Genomic DNA, 24,794 nt, shown 5'->3' with positions numbered 1-24,794 from the left:
TTCAAAGTGTCCGACGAAATGAATGGGCGTTCCAGTTAACTTTTTGAGGAAAACGCTGTTTTATGCATTGAAGCACAAAAGTAACTGGCCTTAGCGCTAAAATAATGCAATAGTATCGACACTGGTAATAGTGCAATCGCAAAAGCTGTAACATGGAAATGGTTTGAGGAGTGGTTCTTTGTATAATTTCTTTTTCCTTACGCGGAAACAATGTTTGTTTTCGTGGAAAATAAAAATAGCGTAGCTTGCACTGCCGGCGCAATGCTAAAGAGACAGCGGAGCTGATAGGTACCTAGCTAGTCCTGGCTTTTGGGCTAGGCTAAGCACTATACCAAGTCATCCCCAGCATTCCCCGTAATTTATTTGATTGAATATCGATTAGCTATTTAATTATTGGCTTTCTATTTTCTACCGCAAGATATTGGCCACGTATTTGGGCTAGGCTAAGCACTACCAAGTCACCTACAGAAGTTTCCGGAATTTATTGGTTATTGATCAATTATCGACTAGCTATTGATTGGCTATCAATTGCCTATCGATGACTGACTAAGTTTAAGTAGTCCCCACCATTCTTAGCTAGACTTAACGAGGCTCAGCTTCGCTAGTTCACAGGTGTATGTGCCATTGCGCTTGGACCCTTTCTACACTGCTACCAGGATCGGCACACTTTTTTTGGATTCAGCAGACACATTGCGCCCGGCTGAAACAGCTCGGCTGTTAAAATGAGAACATCATCTGTTTTACTATTTTCTTCGATAAGATATACAGTCATCCGATAAGATATACAGTCAAGAGAGCGGTGTGGATCAGAGAACGGGGATAACCGATATTCTAGTTGACATTAAGCGGAAAAAATGAAGCTGGGCAGGCCATGTAATACGTAGGATGGATAACCGATGGACCATTAGAGCTACAGAATGGATACGAAGAGAAGGGAAGCGCAGTCTAGGACGGCAGAAAACTAGGTGGGGTGATGAAGTTAGAAAATTCGCAGGCGCAAATTGGAATCACCTATTGCAAGACAGGGTTAATGGGAGATCGCAGGGAGAGGCCTTCGTCCTGCAGTGGACATAAATATAGGCTGATGATGATGATGACGACAGTAATTTTTCACGTGTGACTTCAGCTTGGCACAGAATGCATTGAACCATGCAATGCATAACGGTTGCGTGTGCTCGAAGGCGTATACTTAAGTCCTTTAATGAGCGGGCCCGAGTCTGGCCCTGGCCCGTGGCTTCAAGCCCGAGTCCGGCCCGGGCCCGCGGCCTCAAGCCCGAGCCCGGCCCGGGCCCGTGTCTTTAAGCCCGGGCCCGGCCCGAGCCCGGCCCGAGCCCGCCAAAAAAACGCTTCGGACGGCCCGGCCCGGGCCCGTGCAGAGCTCTAGTGAGCAGTGCGAGCTGCACAACGAGGGGAGAGAGGTAGTCACCCTCCTCGCTGCTCGCCCTCTAAGTTCGCTCTTTGTAATCGCGGCGTTGCTCGCGGTGACCGCGAATGTCATGACGCCAGCGGAAACACAAAAAGAAAAAAAATCAAGAAAACAAATGACGACGCCGGCGCGCGCTCGAAGCGCGGATATAGTGAACTCGAAGATTCTAGTACACTGTGGCGCGGACATCCTCGCCGGCTGGCTGGCTCGGCAAAATATGGTTATCGTTTAGTTTTATTCAGGGGGCTTGGAGGCAGGCCGCTGTACGCCCTCCGCAATTGTTCATTACGTAATATGGCCAAAGCATGATAAAACGGCATCCGCGTAATGTTCATTAGCTGGTGATTTGGGTTCAGAATTCTTTTTCGCCCAGGACACATAGAGAGGAAACTTTAGTTATGGAAGAATTATTTGTACTTAATAATTTTGTTTTCTTCTTTGCCCATAGAAGTCCACTTAATAGTTAAGCACCAAGCCCACGTACATGCGATGTTAGCAATATGTTCACAGCATATCATCGTTGAAAATCTAATGAAAAATAGTAGCACTAACGTACATTATTTCTAGAAAAGATTCCTACATTCAAAGGACGACCAAGGGATAACACGCACAGGACGTTTCCGGCATCCAAAGGGGAACATCCAGAGGACCTCCACAGGAACAAAATAAACGGAACTTTCATTATTGCCAAAAGAAGGATGTCCCATGTACGTCCGCTGAATGACCAGTGTGGGCCCAGAACGTTCGGATCTAAACTGGATATCCGACGGATATTTGTGGTCCAATGGGTGCTCAGCGGTGGTTATATCGTGGTTTTTCACCAAAGTTCCGCAGTATATAAAAGACAAAGCGCGTGAAGCATGGGCATAAAGTGACGGCGGCATAGACGGCGTCGTGGTCTCGAACCGGAAGTTGTAGCAGAATACGCCGTACCTTGCGACAACCGAGATTTTGCTATCCACCTATTGTGGGGCGCGCCGTCTGCTAGCAGCTTCCGGTTCGACGGACGACGCGGCGGCATGCCTGGCGCACGTGTCTTTCTACGTGGTTTCAACTGTCAGTCATGCGAAACGTTCGAAACGTTATTTTAGGCCCTTGGCCAGACGCTCCATCGAGTTTCAAGGTCATTCAGGCGCTACTGAACTTTTTCAAAAGTACGGGCCTGGACTGTAGGCTTTGAGCATGCCAAATTGCTTGCCAGCTGTTTTACATCCTCCTTCTCTCGTCATCGTCACCAATCATGCGCCTCTTTCTTTCCCTCTTCCCCTTCCCCCAACGCCGAGTAGCTGGCTAGAGGATTTACCTCAGGCCGACTTCTCCGCATCTCGTATCATGAAACCTCTCTCTCTTCCCTGTGATCATCATCATCATTTATTGTCCCTTAAAGACCCCTTTCAGGGTATTACATAAGGGCGGTGGGGGGCGAAAGGCATCAATAAACACTACAGTCATTATTATACAATGGTTCAGTGGTATACAATGGTCAGGGGCGTAGCCAGGGGGGGGGGGGGTTCAAACCCCCTACCCCGTAATTTTTTTCCGCCCCCCCCCCCTTCACTTACCCACCCTTAATTGTTCTCGTCGCTTCGGGCTGACATAATTCATGAAACCGGTGCTACTATCACAATTTCATTCCTGGGCACTTCCGTTTGGGTTGGTAATTTACAGCGAATCATGCCTGCATATGGAAAAAACTGTCACCCCCCCCCCCCCCCTTCACTTACCCACCCTTAATTGTTCTCGTCGCTTCGGGCTGACATAATTCATGAAACCGGTGCTACTATCACAATTTCATTCCTGGGCGCTTCCGTTTGGGTTGGTAATTTACAGCGAATCATGCCTGCATATGGAAAAAACTGTCACGGTGTTTGTCAAGGCTTTGACACTCTGTGAAGTTTGGGGCGAGAATGTGGCGGCCGCATTCTAAAGCAACAAATGCGCAACAAATGAAGCAACAAATGCGGCAGCCGCATTTTAGATGATGGCGAAAACGCTCGAGGACCGTTTACTTAGATTTAGGTGCACGTTAAAGACCCCAGGTGGTCGAAATCTCCGGTATACATTTCCGCCGCTTCCCTTCAGGTGCCGGTTAGGCCGCGCTCGCGCAGGATCGCGAAACGTCTCTTATTGTTTGCGATTGCGCCCCTACGGAAGGCCATGGTAATTACTGCTGTGTTGTTGAATCTCAAACCAGTAATTACGGAAGGCTGGTAGTTGCTGTTTTGTTGTGGAATCCCAAACCAGCAATGTACACACGAAGGGGTTGATGACAGCAGTGAAATTCCACCGACTCGGAACAGAATGCACGAAACAGACAGCCGACAAGCATGAATTACTGCTGTGCGCAGTACAGCGTAAGTAGACTGTTGTTGCAGGCGCTGACAGTTCTCGTCAGAGTTCACGCGTCCTGAGAAATTGATTATGTGCACTATATGCACTGAACAAGACCGGAGTTCATTCCTGCATCATTAGTACACCATGCAATCAGTCGAGATTATGTGAGGTACAAGGCCGCTTCCTGTTTGCACCGGCGTAAGTGAAGCAGAACTTACGCACTACTTAAAATGCGTACACATGCCATATCTATGCTGTGCGGTGAAATATTCTGTACAATTCTGAATCTGTTGACGTAAAGGCAAATGACGGCCGCACGCTCGCACACAGTGGTAGACACAGCGGCCCATGCATTTGCCACAGGAAATGCAACCCTCTCGGATGAGGGAGCAGGGCGACGAAAGCTTCGAAAAAAAAAAAAAGCATTACGCGTTTTTGCGCGTATTTAAGTTTTCTAGCGCAATGCCGCAGCGAACAAGCTATTGCTATGGGAGTAGGTATAGCCTGGTCACACGTTCATTTTCACGCGTATAGGCGTCCTTGACTTGTGAAACGCACTTCGCCCACGTTTAACGGAAATTAACAATGAATGATGTCTTCTCCGATCGCACGGGTCGTCTCAATGATGCGTTTTCGAAGACTGGTCCATTCAGTGGCGCGATGAGAGACCGTTGCTCCAAACGCCCACTGTACCTGTCGTACTTACTGTGTTTACTGAGCTTACTTTACTTTTTACTTAATTTCTTCACAAGCACACGAGAGGGGGGGGGGGGGCGGTCTCATGTCTTTGATATACATGTATAGAGTCTGCTTAAACTACCGATATTTATTATCGATCACGTGACGTAGAGGAAAGCAGAAGCTTGCCCCCCCCCCCCCCCCCCCCCGGTCGGGCCGGTGACACCCCCCCCCCCCCCGAAAAAAATTTCTGGCTACGCCCTTGACAATGGTATAAATGACTAGTTACCCAAACAATCGCAAACAAACAAAACTGGTAGCACGATCGGCAGTAAAAGAGGCAGCACAACCGGCAGTATAGCAGAACAGTACAAAGGGGAGATGTTAGGGTAACAGTGCAGTGGTGGTAAGTGTTTAAGAAATAAGACAATAGGTGCCTAAATTTATCTGAATCACGTTCATGTTCTATATTGTTGCACACGAGGTGTTTTAGGTCGAACCAGATGAATCTTTTAGAGGAATCTGGTTGACGAAAGCGTTTCGAGCGCGGTCTCGAGGCAGCTTGGCTCACGTCGTTCTCCTCTTCCTCCCATGTGGTTGTCTGCGCGGCAGCCGTGGTCCATGGCAAGGGCTCGTGACATTTCCCCGCTGGCAGACGAAGCCCGTCGGGCGAGTCAGTCATCTCGTGGATTGTAACGCCTCAGACGCACGACGTGTGTCACTTGGCAGCGTCAGCATGTCGCCGGCCACTTTTGTTGCAAATAACGAAATCGTATTCCTGTAGGCGGAGGGCCCAGCGCGCTAGTCGTCCTGAGAGATCCCGCCTTGGCCGAGCGTCGTCCACTGCTCGTGAGACGCGCAATGCGATAGTTCACTTCGCTGAGGCGCTCCAGAATAACGTAGGGGCAGACGTAGTGGGCGAAAACTTCTGGCACAAGCCAAGCTTCCGCAACGGCGTCCAGAGCCACACAAGATCACCAGGATCGAAGTAAACGCGGCGGTGACGCCCGTCATAGCGTATCTTGGACCGGTCCTGCGATGCCAGGGTGCGTAACCTTGCGAGGCGTCGCGCTTCTTCTGCTCGACAGAGGACCTCATCAATTGACTCGTTGTCATGAGCGAAGTAGGGCAATATGGTGTCGAGGGTGCAGCGCGGCGGACGAGCATAAAGAAGGAAAAATGGTGAGTAACCAGTAGTCTCGTGTGTCGCGGTATTGAAGGCATAGGTAATGAAAGGCAAGATACTGTCCCAATTATTGTGTGCCGAATTGACGTACATGGACAGCATGTTGGCAAGCGTTCTGTTTGTGCGCTCGACCAGACCATTAGTTTGTGGATGGTAGGGCGTAGAATGGCGGAAGCCACATGAACACAGACGAAGAGTTTCGTCAACTACGTCCGCGGTAAATTGTCGTCCACGATCGCTGATTACTATGCGAGAAGGTCCATGTCGGAGTATAACGTGAGCCAGCAAGTAGAACTTCCGTAGCTGTGGCCGATGGCAACGCGGCGGTCTCACAATAGCGGGTAAGGTGATCTACGCAAACGAGAACCCAACGATTGCCGTTGGAGAATCGCGGAAAAGGGCCCAGAAGATCTATACCAATTTGCTCAAAGGGGACGCTAGAAGGGGAAACTGGTTGAAGCAGGCACGTGGCGACGCTTGTATAGCGCTGGCATTGAGAGCAGCTGGCGACGTACCGTTCAATATCCTTCCGCATCTTAGGCCAGTAAAAACGTTCTTGAGCCCGGTAGAGCGTACGTGTGGAACCAAGATGACCGGAAGTTGGGTCATCGTGCATGGCGTGTAATACTTGGCTGCGAAGGTTCTTGGGGACAACTAAAAGGTAGCGTGCACCGGTGGTCGAGTAGCTCTTCTTCTACAGCGCGCCACCATCGCGTAGGCGAAAGCGACTGCCTGCAGGCGACTCCTGTGCTGGCGCGAAGAGCGGTTGTCAGCTCTCGTCCTTGTGCTGCTCGGATGTGACGGTACCCATATCCGGAAATTCCTGGGACACAAAAGCGATGTATTCATCAAAGTTGTCCGCATCGCATTCAGTTGTTGGAAGTGGCATCCGAGAGAGACAATCAGCGTCAGCATGTCGCCGGCCACTTTTGTTGCAAATAACGAAATCGTATTCCTGTAGGCGGAGGGCTCAGCGCGCTAGTCGTCCTGAGAGATGCCGCAGATTCACGAATCACAAGCCAGCATAGCGAATGATGATCCGTTATCACAGTGAAGGGGTGGACGTAGAGATACGAACGAAACCGTTGCACTGCGAACATGACCGCCAGACACTCTTGTTCGGTCACTGTGTAGTTGCGCTCGGAGCGGCTCAAGGACCGGCTAGCGTACGAAATCACTTGCTCACTGTCGCCAATATACGCTTAACTGGCACAGCACTGATGCCTACGCCACTGGCATCGGTGTGAATTTCAGTTGGTGATGAAGGATCAAGGTGGCGAAGAATTGGTTGGGATGTCAACAGGAACTTTAGCTGGCGAAACGATGAGTCGCAATCTGCGGTCCACTCAAAGGGAACGCCCTTTTGGAGAAGGTGTGTTAGGGGATCAGCCATGTCAGCAAACCTGGGAATGAATCGGCGAAAGTAGGAGCACAAGCCCAAGAAACTTCTTAACTGCTTGACAGAATTGGGTACCTTAAATGCTTCTACGGCCGCAGTATTTTGTGGATCTGTTCGGACGCCTTCTTTAGCGAGGAGATGTCCTATAGCACAAGAGTTTGTCGTTCCCCAAAACGGCATTTTTTAAAATTGAACACAAGACTCTCTTTCTCCAAGCAGTTCAAGACCAGATCCACAAAAGACTGCGGCCGTAGAAGCATTTAAGGTACCCAACTCTGTCAAGCAGTTAAGAAGCGGGTAGCGCGTTCCATAGTTCAATAGTGGTAGGTAAGAAAAATTTGTTGAATGCATTAGAGTTCCCGTGCAAGCGTTGTAGACTCAGGTTGTCGAACAGACGGTGAGAAGTGCGTTTGGGTGGAAGTAGAAATGTCTTCCTAAGGTGTGGGAAGTTATAATACAGTTTGTGAAAAGGGCAAAGTTGTGAAATCTTTCTACAAAGGGATGGTGAGGGATGATTTAATGCCACTTATACTGACATGCCAGTAATAGTTTGAAGCGATAAACCATGCCGCGCGATTCTGCACTCCTTCAAGCGAATTAATAAGGTAAGACTGGTGGGGATTCCAAAGTGCGGAGGCATACTCAAGTTTTGTCCGAATAAACGTTTCGTATAAGCGAGCTTGCGTATGGGAACAGGAGATAGAAAAATCGATCTTTCAAGGAGGCCAAGTGATTTGGAACAGTCCTTTATAAGATTCGTTATGTGTACGTGTGCAGACCACGTAAGTTGATTAGTGATTGTAACGCCGAGGTAACGGTAAGAGTCAACTTGAATGAGGGCTGTAGAATGAATAGAATACTGGTGGTTAATGATTTGCCGCTTGCGAGTTACACACATGTACTGGCATTTTGAAACGTTCAGGGACATAAGCCAAAGCGAGCACCAATTTATTATTTTGTTTAAATCTTGCTGGAGTATTAGTTGGTCATTCTGAGAGGATATGCGCCGATACAGGACACAGTCATCAGCGAATAACCGGATTGACGAAAGAATGCTGCTAGGGAGGTCATTTATAAAAATTGGAAACAGAAGTGGACCAAGCACGGAGCCCTGTGGAACACCTGACAAAACTGGACTACTTGACGACTTAAAGTTATCGATGACAGTGAACTGTGAGCGGTTTGTAAGAAAGCATTCAATCCGCGACAATACAAGGGGGTCAAGATTAAGGCAAGCAAGTTTCGCTGCTAGACGACGATGGGCGACACGATCGAACGCTTTTGCAAAGTCAAGATAGATAACATCAGTTTGAAAACGGGAGTCAAGGTGAAGGTGAAGGTCTGTGGTGAATTCAAACAGTTGTGTTTCACATGAGCGACCTCGTATAAATCCATGCTGATTGGGAAAGAAAAATGATTGCTTGTCTAGATGAGATATCAACCCTTCATCGCTGCCAACGCCCCCCACGGAGTGTCCACGCTCGTCCGACACAGAATCACCGCAATCGAACACGATCTCCACGACCTTCGCACCGAACACCTTTTCATTGAACTCATCCCACACAAAAAGCGGACGGACGGCATGTTCATCCTCAATATTTATAACGCCCCGTCCCCTACGCCACAGTCGCTTTCTAACGCTCTTTAACAAGGGTCTGAACGCCGCAGACAGCAGCCCCCTCGTCATCGGCGGCGACTTCAACCTGCCGCACACAGGATGGGGCTACAAACACTGCTCCGCTGCGGGCCGTAACCTTTGGCAAGACTCCCACGATCTCGGCTTCAATCTCATCACAGACCCGACGTTCCCCACACGCCTCGGCACCTCCACTGCGCGAGACACGACGCCCAACCTCTCGTTCACCAAAAATGTAGTGAACGCTCAATGGCGCAATACTGAATACGACCTCGGCAGCGATCATTCGATCATTGAAATTACTCTCCCGCACCTCACAGCTCTATCTAGGAGAACGAGGGAGTTCGCGTGGGTGGACTGGGACGCCTTCCGTAAACATCGCACAGCAGAAACGACAGACACCCCGATCACCGATATAGTATCTTGGTCGCGCGTCCTTTTATCAGATACCCAATTGGCTACTCGCACTATTGACACGTACACATGTTTATCTTTCACCGGTGGCCGCTTTCAACATTGGCTGACAAATGTTAAACGTTATCGCTCGGCGCAGGACGCGCCTGCATTGGAAGCTTCTCGGACGTTATCAATGCTTCTATCCGTCGTCTGTGGTCACCGACGCCCATGTAATCTGATTGTATGAGCGACGCGAATTGTCTAGAACTTTCTGGAAGACACGCGGGCATCAGGGATTAATCTGGAACCTTCGATGACTCAGGTATAAAAGCCTACGCGTTTCGCCGCTGATCAGATTTCGACGATCGCCGACTGTGTTCGCCGCTATCGTTGTGCTTCAAGTGTAACTTGCTTTTGTGGGCACAGGTTCGCCTAATAAAGAATCAGTTTCGTCATTCCCAGTTTTACGACTGTTTGCTTCATCGTCACTACTACGTGACATCTGGTGGAGGTGCTTTTATGTCCTTGTACCGGACCCCCCCGTCCAGCCGTGAGCCAAGCCCACACCGTCTAGAAGACGTCGACGCCTACCCCGACCAGCGAGCTAGTCGCAGGCTACTGAACCTGCCACCGGAGTACGAACCCCTACCTGAGAAGACCAAGAGGACAAAAGTCATGACCTCGGCAGCAGCTACCATGACAGCCCCTGTGCCACCATCTGCGGTCGTGATGCAACAATCCAGGGAGCCGCCGACTTTCCGCGGTTCGCCATGTGAAGACGCCGAAAGCTGGCTGGAGGCATACGACCGGGTCGCTACGTTCAACAAGTGGGACTGCGACGAAAAGCTGCGCCATGTTTACTTCTCTCTTGAAGATGGCGCCAGAACCTGGTTCGAGAATAGGGAACGTTCACTAACAACCTGGGACCTCTTCCGAGCCGCCTTCCTGGACACCTTCACGAGCGTCGTCCGTAAAGAAAGAGCTGCAGCCTTGCTGGAAAACCGTGTACAGCTCCCGAATGAGAGTATCGGTATGTACACTGAAGAAATGACTCGATTGTTCCGGCACGCCGATCCAGCTATGCCCGAAGACAAGAAAGTTCGCTTGCTCATGCGGGGAGTTAAGCAGGAGCTATTCGCCGGACTGGTACGGAATCCACCAACAACAGTCCAAGACTTTCTCTCGGAGGCTACGACGATCGAGAAAGCACTGGACATGCGCAACCGGCAATACAATCGCCGTTCGACGCCACACTACGCCGAAGTCCAAGGACTTTCCGACGACCTACGAGACACCATCAGGGCGATAGTACGCGAAGAGCTGCGGAAGTTACTACCGTCGTCGCAGCCTCAAGTTGCTTCCATCGCCGATATCGTGTGGGAGGAAATCCAGCAATCGCTAGGACTTCCCGAATCGCCGCAACCCCAGCCGGAAGCGATGACATACGCCGCCGTCGCCCGTCGTCAAGGCCCCCCTCCGCGCTCGCGCCAGGGTCCCGTAACGCCGCAATTCCGTCGCCCAGCGCCGCCGCCGCAGCCAGCACGCCCGCCCGTCGCCCAGCGCAGCTACCCGAGAAAAACGGACATTTGGCGCGCCCCCGACCACCGCCCGCTCTGCTATCACTGCGGGGAAGCCGGCCATGTCTACCGCCGATGCCCATACCGCCAGATGGGCCTACGAGGGTTCGCCGTCAACGCGCCACGTCCACAGCTTGGCGAGCGACCACGTGACATCGCCGACTACCTCGCCGGAGCTCAGTGGCAACCACGACGACCCTCACGCTCGCCGTCACCAGGCCGCTACATCTCGCCCCATCGCCGTCAGTACACCGGTCCCACTCGGGGCCGATCTCCCAGTCCTTACCCGGGAAACTAAAGGCAGCAACCGATGGAGGTGCGGTTGCTGTACGACGCAATGCCGAAGATCCTCCGCCGCCGACGAAGAAGATTCGCGAATCACCACGACGAGGTATCAGAACACCGCCTGGCAAGAGCCCTAACGACAACACTTCGCCGCCGAAAGAAGACCTACCGACGCGATGTAGCAGCAGCGGAGCAAGCCGACGCAGCCGTGATCCGACGCCACGACTTAACCGCAACGCCAGTCGACGGTCTACCGACTTAGACGTGCTAATCGATGGTCATCACGTCACTGCTCTCGTCGACACTGGAGCCGACTATTCCGTCGTCAGTGGCCCGTTCGCCGCCAAGTTGAAGAAAGTGAAGACTGCCTGGCAAGGACCCGATATCCGTACAGCGGGAGGCCACCTAATAACGCCGGCTGGAATCTGCACAGCACGAGTCACTGTGAACAACCGCACTTACCCGGCGAGCTTCGTAATCCTGCAGCACTGCTCCAGGGATGTCATCCTAGGCATGGACTTTCTAAACCAACACGGTGCAGTCATCGACTTAAGGTCCAAGTCGGTAACGCTTTCAACGCACAACGCGATACCACCGGATACAGACATCAGTTACCATGCCTTGAATGTGCTAGAAGAACAAGTCACCGTTCCGCCTCGCTCCAGCGTAATGATTTCCGTCGGTACCGAAGTGCCTGCAGACATGGAGGGCGTCATCGAGGGCGATCATCACTTACTGCTCGACCGTGAAATTTGCGTCGCTAGAGGCATAGCTGAGCTACGTGCAGGGAAAGCAAGGGTGATGCTCACGAACTTCAGCCCCGAATACAAGCACATTAACAAAGGCACCACGGTCGCCTACATCGACGAAATAGTACAAGCCAGCAGTGCTTTCGCCTTCACGGATTCCAGTGCACCTGCAACGACGACTATAGTACCTGAACCAACTTTCGACGTCAATGAGAACCTTCCCAGGCATAGGAAAGAACAACTAAAAGCTCTGCTCCTGCAATACAAGGACTGCTTCTCGTCGTCGTCAAAAGTTCGACAAACCCCTGTCGCCAAGCACCGCATCATAACCGACGAAAATGTCCGCCCACTCCGTCAGAGCCCGTACCGAGTTTCGGCGCGCGAACGCGAGGCCATAAGGCAACAAGTCGACGAAATGCTACGCGACGACATCATCCAGCCGTCCAAGAGTCCGTGGGCGTCCCCCGTGGTGTTAGTGAAGAAGAAGGATGGAACCCTACGTTTCTGCGTCGATTATCGTCGCCTCAACAAGATCACGAAGAAGGACGTATACCCCCTCCCACGGATTGACGACGCCTTGGATCGACTCTACAACGCCAAGTATTTTTCGTCGATGGACCTCAAAACCGGCTACTGGCAAATCGAAGTCGACGAGAGGGACCGGGAGAAGACTGCCTTTATAACACCAGACGGACTGTTCGAGTTCAAGGTCATGCCGTTTGGTCTTTGCTCGGCACCTGCGACTTTCCAACGCGTCATGGATACAGTACTGGCAGGCTTGAAGTGGCAGACTTGCCTCGTGTATTTGGACGACGTCGTTGTGTTTGCCTCAAGCTTCGAAGAACACCTGCGGCGCCTTGAAACAGTTCTTCAAGCTATCAAGACCTCCGGACTCACGTTGAAGCCAGAAAAGTGCCGCTTCGCATACGAGGAGCTCTTGTTTTTGGGCCATGTCATCAACAAGTCTGGAGTGTGCCCTGACCCACAGAAAACGGCGGCCATCACTGACTTTCCTCCGCCCGCCGACAAGAAGGCAGTGCGTAGATTTCTTGGCCTGTGCGCCTATTACAGGCGCTTCGTCAAGGATTTTTCACGGATCGCCGAGCCACTGACGTACCTCACGAAGGCCGACGTCGAGTTCAAGTGGGAGACGCCGCAAATCGAAGCATTTGAAGAACTGAAGCGACGCCTACAATCGCCGCCCATCCTTGCGCATTTCGACGAAAACGCCGATACCGAAGTCCACACCGACGCAAGCAGCGTAGGACTCGGCGCCGTGCTTGTGCAGAGGACTGACGGACTAGAAAGGGTTGTAAGTTACGCTAGCCGGTCGCTATCGAAGGCGGAATCAAATTATTCCACAACAGAAAAGGAGTGCCTCGCCATCATCTGGGCTACATCAAAGTTTCGCCCCTACCTCTATGGCAGGCCCTTCAAAGTTGTGAGCGACCACCACGCCTTGTGTTGGCTAGCTAACTTGAAGGATCCTTCAGGTCGCCTCGCACGATGGAGTCTGAGACTTCAAGCATTCGACATCACCGTCGTTTACAAGTCCGGGCGAAAGCACTCTGACGCCGACTGCTTGTCTCGCGCCCCCGTCGAACCGCCGCCACAGGATGACCAGGATGACGACACTTTCTTGGGACCCATCAGTACCGACGAATTCGCCGAACAACAGCGAGCCGACCCGGAACTAAGGAACCTTGTAGATTACCTGGAAGGCAAGACCGTCACTGTGCCGAAGGTGTTCAGGCGAGGATTGGCGTCGTTTTTCTTGCAAAACGACATTCTCCTAAAGAAGAACTTCTCGCCTCTCCGAGCCAACTACCTCCTCGTGGTACCCTCAGCATTGCGTCCAGAGGTTCTGCAAGCTCTCCATGACGACCCAACGGCTGGACACCTCGGTTTTTCCCGCACGCTCGCGAGGATACAAGAAAAATACTACTGGCCTCGCCTCTCTGCCGACGTCGCCCATTACGTAAGGACATGCCGAGACTGTCAGCGACGCAAAACACCGCCGACAAGGCCAGCCGGACTTCTACAGCCGATCGAGCCACCTCGCCGACCGTTCCAGCAGATTGGGATGGACTTACTGGGGCCTTTTCCGACGTCGACGTCCGGGAATAAATGGATCGTCGTAGCTACGGACTACCTCACCCGCTACGCCGAAACAAAAGCCTTGCCCAAAGGCAGTGCTGCCGAGGTAGCCCGATTCTTCGTTGAGAACATCCTCCTGCGTCACGGTGCCCCAGAAGTCCTCATCACCGACAGAGGTACTGCCTTTACGGCAGAACTAACTCAAGCCATCCTGCGATACAGCCACACAAGCCATCGCCGGACCACCGCCTACCACCCGCAGACGAATGGCCTCACCGAGCGCCTAAATAAGACCATCGCCGACATGCTGGCAATGTACGTCGACGTCGAACACAAGACGTGGGATGCCATCCTTCCGTACGTGACCTTCGCATACAACACGGCCGTGCAAGAAACGACGCACATGGCGCCGTTCAACCTGGTCTACGGAAGGAACCCGGCAACGACGCTTGACGCCATGCTACCGGACGTCACCGACGAAGAAAATCTCGACGTTGCCACCTATTTGCAGCGTGCCGAAGAAGGTCGACAGCTCGCCCGACTGCGCATCAAGAACCAGCAGAGGACCGACAGCCGACACTACAACCTTCGACGACGCTACGTCGAGTACCAGCCCGGTGACCGTGTTTGGGTCTGGACTCCGATACGCCGACGAGGACTTAGCGAGAAGCTGTTACGTCGCTATTTCGGACCATATAAGATCACCCGACGTATTGGCGCACTGGACTATGAGGTCGTGCCAGACGGCATTTCGCAATCACAGCGGCGCCGGGCACGACCTGAAGTCATCCACGTGGTGCGTCTTAAGCCTTTCTACGCCCGCTGACAAACTTAGGTACTTTGTTACTTTGTTATTGTTTTTTGTTATTTTGTTTATTACGCATGGTTTTTTTTTCGCTTTCGTGTTTGTTTGTAGCATCGGGACGATGCTTTTTAAGGGGAGGGTATTGACACGTACACATGTTTATCTTTCACCGGTGGCCGCTTTCAACATTGGCTGACAAATGTTAAACGTTATCGCTCGGCGCAGGACGCGCCTGCATTGGAAGCTTCTCGGACGTTATCAATGCTTCTATCCGTCGTCTGTGGTCACCGACGCCCATGTAATCTGATTGTATGAGCGACGCGAATTGTCTAGAACTTTCTGGAAGACACGCGGGCATCAGGGATTAATCTGGAACCTTCGATGACTCAGGTATAAAAGCCTACGCGTTTCGCCGCTGATCAGATTTCGACGATCGCCGACTGTGTTCGCCGCTATCGTTGTGCTTCAAGTGTAACTTGCTTTTGTGGGCACAGGTTCGCCCAATAAAGAATCAGTTTCGTCATTCCCAGTTTTACGACTGTTTGCTTCATCGTCACTACTACGTGACACTATCAAAACCGACGCCCCGACTGAACGCATGGATAGTCGGCTTGACCATTGAAGCCAAAACGTCCATCCTCTCCCGGTGGAAGGGTCAACGACTCAGGAAAAAGGTTGCACTACTTAACGAGAATATCAAAGAACACTGCCGAGTCCTTAATGATCAACAGCAATGGGCGGAGCTTTGCAATTCTCTAGACGGGTAACTCCACCTTTCGCTCGTGGAAAATCCTAAAACATCTTCTTGACAATACCAGCACCCGTTAAAACACCAGCAGGATCGTCTTGCCAAACTCCTATTCACAGAAACCAAGGCGCACGGCCAGGACGTGCACGTCACAAATACCTTATGCCAAAAGTACATCCCCTCCAGGCCCGCAAAGCCTCACGGCCCGTACGCGGGGTCCTCGAACTCAGCCCTCGATGAGGACCTCAGCGTGGCCAAGGTACACGCTGCTCTGCGCAAATTGAACAGCCGTTCAGTCCAGGTACGGACGGCGTCACCAACGAAACTCTGAGAAACGTAGACGACCCCTCGGTAGAACAGCTCACCGAGTACATTAACGACTGCTGGCGCCAAGGGTAGATTCCCCCATCATGGAAAACGGCCAAAGTAAATCTTATTCCAAAACCTGGCAAGCCATCTAGCCTTGCCAATCTCCACCAAATCTCGGTAACCTCGTGTGTCGGTAAGGTTATGGAGCATGCACTCCTTACCCGCGTAAACTCTCACCTCGGAGATACGTCCGCATACCCCTACTCAATCATCGGCTGTAAGCGCATCTCTCAGCTCAGGACGCCATGCTCCAACTCAATCATCAAATCCTCGACGACAAATCCCGCCACACGAAGGCGATCTTGGACTTCGATCTCGAGCGCGCCTTCGATAATGTCGCGCACTCTACTATCCTCGAACGCATCTCCCTGCTCAACCTCGGCGAGCGCACCTACAACTACGTACGGGACTTTCTATCCAACCGAAGGGCGTTCCTCTCGGTTGGAGATATATTCAATCGCAGAAATTCATTCTCGGATGCGCGGGAACACCACAAGGCTCTGTCATTTCCCCAATGCTGTTCAATTTGGTCATGCTTGGATTAGCATAGGAAGTACAGAAGCTCGACGGCATAGAACACACTATCTATGCCGACGACATTACCATCTGGATCACAATGGGCAGTGACGGACAAATTGAAACTGCTCTGCAAGACGCCATCGATGCCGTCGAAAATTATCTCGAAGGCACGGGACTCCGATGTTCCCCCGACAAGTCAGAGCTCCCCATGTACCGCCACACGCTCCGTGGACGCACATCACTACGATCTACGCATAAACGCCGCTACGAGGAAATCCAACTCCACATCAGGGATGGTGGAACCATACCCGTGGTCTCCACTATCCGGGTTCTCGGCATGACCATCGAAGCCAACGGCGCAAATTCAGCGACTATATCCAAGATCCTCCGACAGACGGCCAATACGTCGCGGCTGCTGAAACGGGTGGCCAACCGGCGACAGGGCACGAAGGAACCTCATCCGCCTTGTTCACTCGTTCGTCATCTGTCACATCACGTACGTCGCCGCCTTCCATAATTGGTACAAAGCAGAAGACTAAACTGGACATCATTATACGCGGCATCTATACAAGCTAGCCTTAGGACTGCCAAACAACACCAGCACTGAACTTCTACTCCATTTAGGACTCCATAACACCCTAGACGAATTATTCAAAGCACAGCGTCGGATTCGTCTGGAGCGTCTCACTGTCACAGCTGTCACCGATTCGTCGTCGGCGCGAAGTCGATCGACGGGGTAGACAAGCCGGTTGGTCGTTCCGTGCTCGAGCGAACACAGTGAGAGAGTCAGAGTCGGGTGTAAAAAAAAAAAAAAAAAAAAAAAAAAAAAAAAAAAAAAAAAACCACAAGATATTTATCGGCTGACAAATATACACAAATTAATCAAATAAAATAATTGAAAAACACAAGACAAACTAACACACATGAACGTAATATAACACAATGATGAAGACAAATAAATACGAGCAATTAACAGTAGATATAAAAATCAAACAGTGGGAGGATCAAATACACAAGAATACACTTAACAGCATTTCACTAAAGCAAAGTTCAAAAGAAATCAAAGTTCAAAAGAAAACAAATGGTGTCATACGCATGGCCGGGCAGCAGCAGCAGCAAGTCCATAAACCGTGAAGTCGGCGCGCAGAGCTTTCCCGAAGAATGCTGGCGGCCGATCTTGTCGAGGTGGATGCGATTGCTGGGCTGGGTTTCCCGGGAGTCTAGATCTGACGACTTCCCTCAAGCAGGTTGAGCTAACTTGAGGCGAACTACCGTGAGTTTCGTTGCAGACGTTGGTTTGTCGTCTCGTACGTCAACTAGTTCCTCGGAGTTCCGACGTGGCCAGGCGGCCCAGGCGATACTGGACGGCACTAGCCCCCCGATGGCTTCTCAGCAGCGCATAGGTTCAGCTTATAGACTAAATAGCAGGGCCCAAAACCTGCGCTTAAATAGCCTCTCCCTAGTTCCCTGTGTAAGGGAACTGTCGGTATGCAGAGTTTACCTAAATAATTCATGACTCCTCCCAAAGGTCTTGGCCTCGACCCTTTCACCATGGACGAGGGCCGGTAGATTCCCCTCTCTCTAAGGTCGAGTCCTGGCCCTGCACCACACGGACGCCCACGCAAACCTCGGGGTCCGTAATCGGCGAGTCGCGTCTCGAAACAAGATGCCACCCTATGAGGACACGACGTTTTTGACGCCCGTAATTCGGCGTGTCGCCATCTTAAATTTATACGCCGCACAATGAGGACATCACGTTTTTGGCGGCCGTTAATTGGCGTCAGAACCACTCTAAAACTCGAGAAAATATGCCGCTCCGTGACACTCACCCTCACAGAAACGGGCCGGCACATTCTAACTAAACTCGGCATCACCTACCACCGTCAACATGGAGACAAATACCCAATTCCCCGCGACATACAGACTTGGCTACATGCCGACTCTATTCCCCAAAACATGCACCCGGACGTCGGAAGGCAAGGGCTGCCTCCCTCATTAAAGCCTATGGCGACACCACGGGCGTCACCTTCGTAGACGCAGCTGAATATCAAGATGGGCATCGCTTCGCCGCGGCTACCACAGTAGGCTGCTCGCTCAAATATGCCGCCAGCATCGTAACCCAAAACGCCGAGACGGCTGACGAAGTGGCCATCGCCCTGGCCACCCTCGATCCGGACTGCCACACCATCGTGAGCGATTCCCGTACGGCAATCAGCAATTACATCAAAGGTCTTATTTCAAAACAAGCGCTACGCATCCTACACCAAGCCCCTCACTCACTTAAAAAACAAATCACTCTCGTCTGGCCCGGCCACGGCGGCCGCATTTGGATGGGGGCGAAATGCGAAAACACCCGTGTACTTAGATTTAGGTGCACGTTAAAGAACCCCAGGTGGTCCAAATTTCCGGAGTCCCCCACTACGGCGTGCCTCATAATCAGAACTGGTTTTGGCACGTAAAACCCCATAATTCATTCATTCATTCACTCTCGTCTGGTTCCCAGCGCACGCCGGCGACGTACATCGGCACCTCATCAACCTCAAGGAGGTCGCACACTCCGTAGCACGAGGCCTTGTCAACCGTGCCGAAGACAGCGCAGGTGCACCCGCGGAACGCGGTCGCCTCACCAGCTACAACGACCTTACGAAATCATTCTATCTCAACAGAAGAACCTTCCCCATCCCTCATCACGAGCTAAACAGAGCACATGCAACCACCCTTCGCCTGTTACAGACAAACACGTACCCCTCACTAACCCGTTACCACAGGATTTACCCAGACACCTACCCAAGTAACATTTGCAAGATCTCTAAGACTCAGACAGCATTGCTTCCCCACACTCTATGGGAATGTAAAGACCAATATCCGAGAAATAATACCGTGACCCTCTCGTCTAGATGGCACGCCGCCCTGCGCAGCTCCACATCGACGACCAACTCTGGGCTACCCAGCAAGCCTGCGAGGCGGCGAAGAGGCAAGACCTCGATGTCCCCACGTGGGAGGCCGAGGCCCAGCCAGCTAAACTGCTGGTTTAAAAAAAAGTTTGTTCCTCCTCCTCCTAGATGAGATGAAATGTTGGAATACAATATAGGCTCTAGAAGTTTACAAGGTATGCAGGTATCGTCGATATAGGGCGATAGTTACATGGGTTGCACAGGTACGACATGGCTGATCTTCCAGTCATTGGGAGTAGTGGAATAGGCGATGGATTGAGTAAAAATAAATTGTAGGAAGCGGCTAGATTGCGATTTGGTACCCTTTAAGGCCATTATGCCATCTGGGCCTGGCGCACTAGAAAGTTTAAGGTTATCAATTAAATTCGAGATACCTTGAGTAGTTATAATAACAGCCGGCATTTCTGAATAATGCAGTAGCTGGTAAGTTAGGAATATTGGTAAGAGGTTCATTAGTGAGTACCGAGCAAAAATAAGAGTTCATGACATCGGGACTCTGATCCCCTGGGACAGGTGACCCATCCGAGTGGATCAACGCGATACCATGACATGAAGTACGTTTAAGTGATAATGAGTTCCAGAATTTGCGAGGGTTATCACGCAGAATGCCCAGCAGATCCTGGTGGAAATATTTGCGTTTAAATTGCCTCAGCAAACTTGTGTATTCCCGCAGTACCGTAAAGTAGTTAAAACGGGAGTGTTTAAAGTATTTAAAATATCGTTGGAACCGGTATCGTCAGCAACGGCGCAGGTAGCGTAATTAGAAAATGAAGTACTGAAACTGTTTGAAAACTGCGCGCTGTCAACGGCATTTCTTGGTCAAAACTCGAGGTTGATTTGAAGTGGTACGTAGTTAGAAATGTGCATGCGTGTACTTAAATAGTTATTATTGCTTGAGTCAATGTTAGAGAAATCGGGATCGAATCCCGGCCACAGCGGCCGCATTTTGATGGGGGCGAAATGCGAAAACGCCCGTGTACATAGTGTTACGTATCTACCTGGGTCAGCGTACAACTTGTACGTTCCCCACAAGGCAGCCCGTTTCATCAGCGTCGCCCAGACGGCGACAGTGGTAGACACCGACGGTGAAAGCTGACAAGCGTCCCGAATCGGGAGTGCGCACCTGGATGTTGCCACGAGGCAGCGCCTTCATCAGCGTCGCCCAAACGGCGACCGCGCCCGACATCGGCCACGACGAGTTAACGGGATTAAGGCGAGAGGCCAACTTCCACGAATTGCTACCGTGGGAGCGACAACGATCTCGGTTTCCCGGAAGACCACGCAGTGGCAGGAAAAGACGAGCGTGAGTAGGGTGCCTCGATGCCAGCGCCGCCGTTCAGGGTGGAGACAACCTCGCTGGCACCGCCATATTGAATCACACGAGCTTAGACTCGGCAATATACGCTTGCGTTCATAAATAGTGTTACCCGCGGCGCGCTTCGAAGTGCTTTGCCTTGATGAGTATTTTTATCAGTATCGCATCTGCACATCTTCATAACCAATAGCCGTTAACTCTTCGAGGGTCGAAGACGTAGTAAACTTATGGCGCCTGGAACATGTCCCAAGTTGCCTAATTAAATCACATTTAATATGCCGTGTGTATGTTTCACAGACGCAGTATTTTTATTGCGATAGCAATTATACGGACACTCCAAAGCAGATTTCTGCCGTCGCCGTCGTCGTCGCCGCCGTTGCCGTGAGGTTCCGTACGACGTCAATGGAGATCAAATCGTCGCTGCGCGCCGAACGCTGTATGTGCGAGTGAAAGGGCGCGAGGGACGCGCGCTTTCACGGGGAGTGAACGCACGGCGAAGAAAAATACGCGCGTTCTGCGCCGTGCTCCCTTAAGGGCTGCAGAAGTAGGCGTCTCTTTCCTCCTTTACAATCATCATATATGTAGAACAAACGCGCCTTCTTCCGACGCGCGAAAGGCCGTGGCGGGGAGGAGGGGGGAGGGGAGGGAAGGGAGGCGACGTTTAGCTGCGGCATCAAGTGCCTATTTATATCAGAGGCTCGACGACATCGCGACCGTATGCGACTTCGACGTCGCACTGCCGTCGCAAGAAGATACGCCAAGCGCCTGTATCGGGAACGTTGGAGCCAGCAATGCTCATCATTCAATGAAAGAACTGGCCTCCACAAGGTGTGGTACATGTTCAAAGCTATGACAGGTCAGCGTAAAACACGCAGTGCTATTTCAAACGTCTTGCTCAAAACTGGCCAGTCAGTCACCCAGCTCCAAGATAATGCCGCGAAGACGTTCTTTCCCCAACCGTCGAGGTCCCCGAACGCCGACATTTACCGGAAAACGCAGCCAGTGACCGACGAGGGCCTCCAGGCCCCATTCTCGCTCTTCGAGCTCGAACAGGCACTTTCTTCTATAAACGCGCGCAGTGCACCAGGCCATGACGGCGTGACGTGGGCGGCTCTGCGGAATCTTGAAGAATACGTAAAGAAGCAACTTCTCGATGAGATTAATGCAGTGTGGGTCAACGGTGAAATCCCAGCAGAATGGAAGCATTCGATCGTCACACCCACACCGAAACCAAACAAACAGCCAGATGTACTGTCGAACATGCGCCCAGTATCGCTCACACTTACTACGTGTAAGCTGGCTGAGCGAATGGCCCTGACGCGCATATCTCACTTTCTAGAAACAGAGGGTCGCTTCCATCCAGCACAGACAGGGTTTCGACCAAACCTTGGAACCCATGACAGCCTCCTGCTTGTGAAGGAAGGTGTACTGCGTCGAAAGACGGTCGTTCGAGGAAACCGTCATCCGAGCATCCTCGTGGCGGTGGACCTCCGAAAAGCTTTTGACACTGTTACGCATGAGGCCATCATCGAAGCAGCAGAGAGGCACGGAATCACAGGCCGCCCACTCAACTTCGTGCGCTCTTTCCTTCAAGATCGCACTTTTTCCGTACGGGTAGACGGAGACGTCGGGAAGGTTTACCCAAACATGGTGGGAGTCCCGCAAGGCTCCATACTGTCACCCCTGCTCTTTAATTTGACTATTATAGGCCTGGCTCAGCGACTAGAGGCTATTTCCGAACTGGGCTTCACCATTTACGCAGATGACATCACGTTATGGACTGCGTCACGACCGATTCACAATCAGCGAGAGACCCTGCAGGTGGCACTTGACGTTATTGACCACTACCTTCCACAAACAGGTATGCGGCCATCTCCAGAGAAGACAACGTACGTGGTGATCCGAGGCTCAGCGCAAGATGAAGCTGCCCTCACGCTCGGAGTCGAAACACTGCAGCGATCGGAAAAACCAGTGCGCGTTCTCGGGATACCTATTGACCACACAGACACAGGCACAGCGGATGCGTGGCTCGCTGACTTTCGCAGGACGTGGCACAAGACTATGCACCTCATAAAACGGATCTGCTTCCGCATGGGTGGTGCTGGTACCGACGTATGCCGAAAACTTGTGAGTGCTTTGCTGACATCCCGAGCGATATACGGAGCACGCTGTTATGACCTGCTTGCTCGGCACTGGACACAGCTAGAGGTACTCCACAGAGCAGCTCTCCGCATCATCACAGGGCTCCCAAAGCACACACGTGTCGAGGAGCTGCATCGATATGCGAAGTTGCCTACCCTCCGCGCAACCATCGAAGCATCGAAGGCAGGCCACGAGGAGCGCCTGAAGCACACCAGACAAGGCAGGGCACTACTGGCCTACATGGGAAAGGACATATCCACTTTACCCAAACTGCCATAGGAAATTCCACCTTGGGATGACATTGCGGTTGTCGACACTACACCAACGCCTCGAAATATGGGCGCACAACATGCGCACCGTCGGGCAGCATTTGCTGTGCGTCATGCGCAGAGTCTGGCAGACGCTCCACCAAGCCAAGAACAAGTGTACACTGATGCAGCTTTCGACCCACGCACCAGTGAGGGAGCAGTCGCCTACCACGTAGTCGGTTCTTGTGCGACTCATTCTACGTTCATAACTGCTGATGCCGACGACCCAACGGAACTTGAACTCCGGGCGATAGGCTGGGCAGTAGACCAGGTCTCAAGCAACACGCATGCAAAACACATGAATATATACACAGACTCCCAATATGCGCTGCATGCTTGCAAGTCTCGCCACACAGCCTCATCAGAAGTTCTTCTGGTCAAGCAGGCCTTCAGGCGTGCAGAGGTCCGCGGGGTCACTGCAACACTTCATTATATCCCTGGTCACCAGGGCATCGAGGGAAATGAGAGAGCTCATGAGGCGGCGCGCGCCCTTTCCAACCGCGTCATCTCCCGGGATCCTTCAGAGACCCTCAACACCAGCACAACTAGCACGACAAAAGGACCACCGTATGACCCAGACAGAGCTCTGAGAGTAGCAGCCAACCGACGCAAGAGGGAACTCCGTGCGAGTGTCCCACCAGACCCAAACCCACTTCCTGCGGGTCTTCCCAGGTCGGGGCAGGTGCTGCTGCATAGGCTCCGTTCCGGCTTCGCCCTCACACCGGACGTGCTGGAGCGGTGGCGGCAGTACCGGCCACGCAGGGAGAGACACCCTCCTTTCCCTTCTCCTGACTCTCTTCCGTCGCAGGAACCTGGCCCCTCAACAGCCTCTGAGGACGAAGAAGCACCACAGGAGCCGCACAGGTGTCCTGACTGCGGCGTGGCCACGCGACCATCCGCAGCCCATCTGTTTTGGGAGTGCCAGCGCTACGCTAACAGCGGGACCACCACCTGAGGGCGGTGCAAGTGTCGTCCTACGAGGAGTGGTTTGGCGGATTCCGACAGTGCAATTCTGGACTTGCTCTTGAGTTTCGCCAAGGACACGCAGCTTCTAGGACGGCTCTAATTTCTCCTTCCCTCTCCCCTTCCTATTCCACATAATAGGCCTTCGAGCCATCCTACAATAAATACAATTTTATCATCATCATCATCATATCAGAGGCTCCGGCAACAGTCACCAACGCCGTACGCATTTTGTGCGAACGCGGGCAAAACGCCGACGGCGTCGACAACAGTTCTGCGTGTTGCCGGTGCTGCTGCATGTCCAAGGTTATACACCTGATAAAGCTACTATCATTACTCCGTATAGCTCTCTACAAATTTGCTATCGCAATTGATGTTTCGCCTTTCAGGTGAAACTGCGACAACTTTTTTTAGCGCTTCGTTGCTCGATATGTAAGGTTTGCGACCACCTGAGTATGGAAGTCGTTTTTATTTTACGCTGTTGTATTTTGGTTTACACGTCACGCCTCCTTTACCGCCGTACTCGCGCACGGCGGTTAGTTTCACTGGCGTTGCGCGTGCTCTTTGCGTTGGTTGCAATTATTTCACAATATCTACGCGCAATTTTTTTGCCCACCACACTGTGTGCTGACAGGATTAAGCTGGTGTAAAATAACTGCGATGTGAGAATAAGGTTTAATTAGTGCTGTAGAGAACCATTTAACGCAACTTGTCAGTGTCAATCTTGCTTAGTACACACAAGAAACCAAACGATGCACAGAATATATTTACTTATTTACTTTCATGATTGTCTGGCACAGACAATCATGAAAGAGATGTGTACATGAAAAATTATATGTACTGTGTGGCGCCTGAAGGTTATGTTGAACAACGAGATAAAGAAATTCGCCAGGTAGGCTCGAAACACA

General features: G+C 51.8%; 1 protein-coding gene across 1 annotated transcript; it reads left to right on the top strand.

Annotated features, from left to right (window-relative positions):
* The first annotated feature begins 22,529 nt into the window (after positions 1 to 22,529).
* On the top strand, positions 22,530 to 24,526 carry LOC125945838 (uncharacterized). Its single transcript, XM_049668147.1, has 3 exons — positions 22,530 to 22,870; positions 22,901 to 23,401; positions 24,521 to 24,526. Exons 1-3 carry the CDS (start codon positions 22,535 to 22,537, stop codon positions 24,524 to 24,526), a joined length of 843 nt encoding a protein of 280 aa, XP_049524104.1. The 5' UTR covers positions 22,530 to 22,534.
* Positions 24,527 to 24,794: the final 268 nt, after the last annotated feature.

The sequence above is a fragment of the Dermacentor silvarum genome, chromosome 5 (genome assembly GCF_013339745.2).
Source record: "Dermacentor silvarum isolate Dsil-2018 chromosome 5, BIME_Dsil_1.4, whole genome shotgun sequence".
Lineage (NCBI taxonomy): Eukaryota > Metazoa > Arthropoda > Arachnida > Ixodida > Ixodidae > Dermacentor > Dermacentor silvarum.
Note: the sequence above shows the minus strand (reverse complement) of the source record. Positions and strands in the feature narration are given on the sequence as shown.

Bases quoted from the DNA above. Each gene is read 5' to 3' on its own strand.
- LOC125945838 (XM_049668147.1), top strand. From the start codon at position 22,535: ATGCACCTCATAAAACGGATCTGCTTCCGCATGGGTGGTGCTGGTACC. The intron at 22,871-22,900 runs TCCACTTTACCC...CCATAGGAAATT, and splicing joins CCTACATGGGAAAGGACATA to CCACCTTGGGATGACATTGC.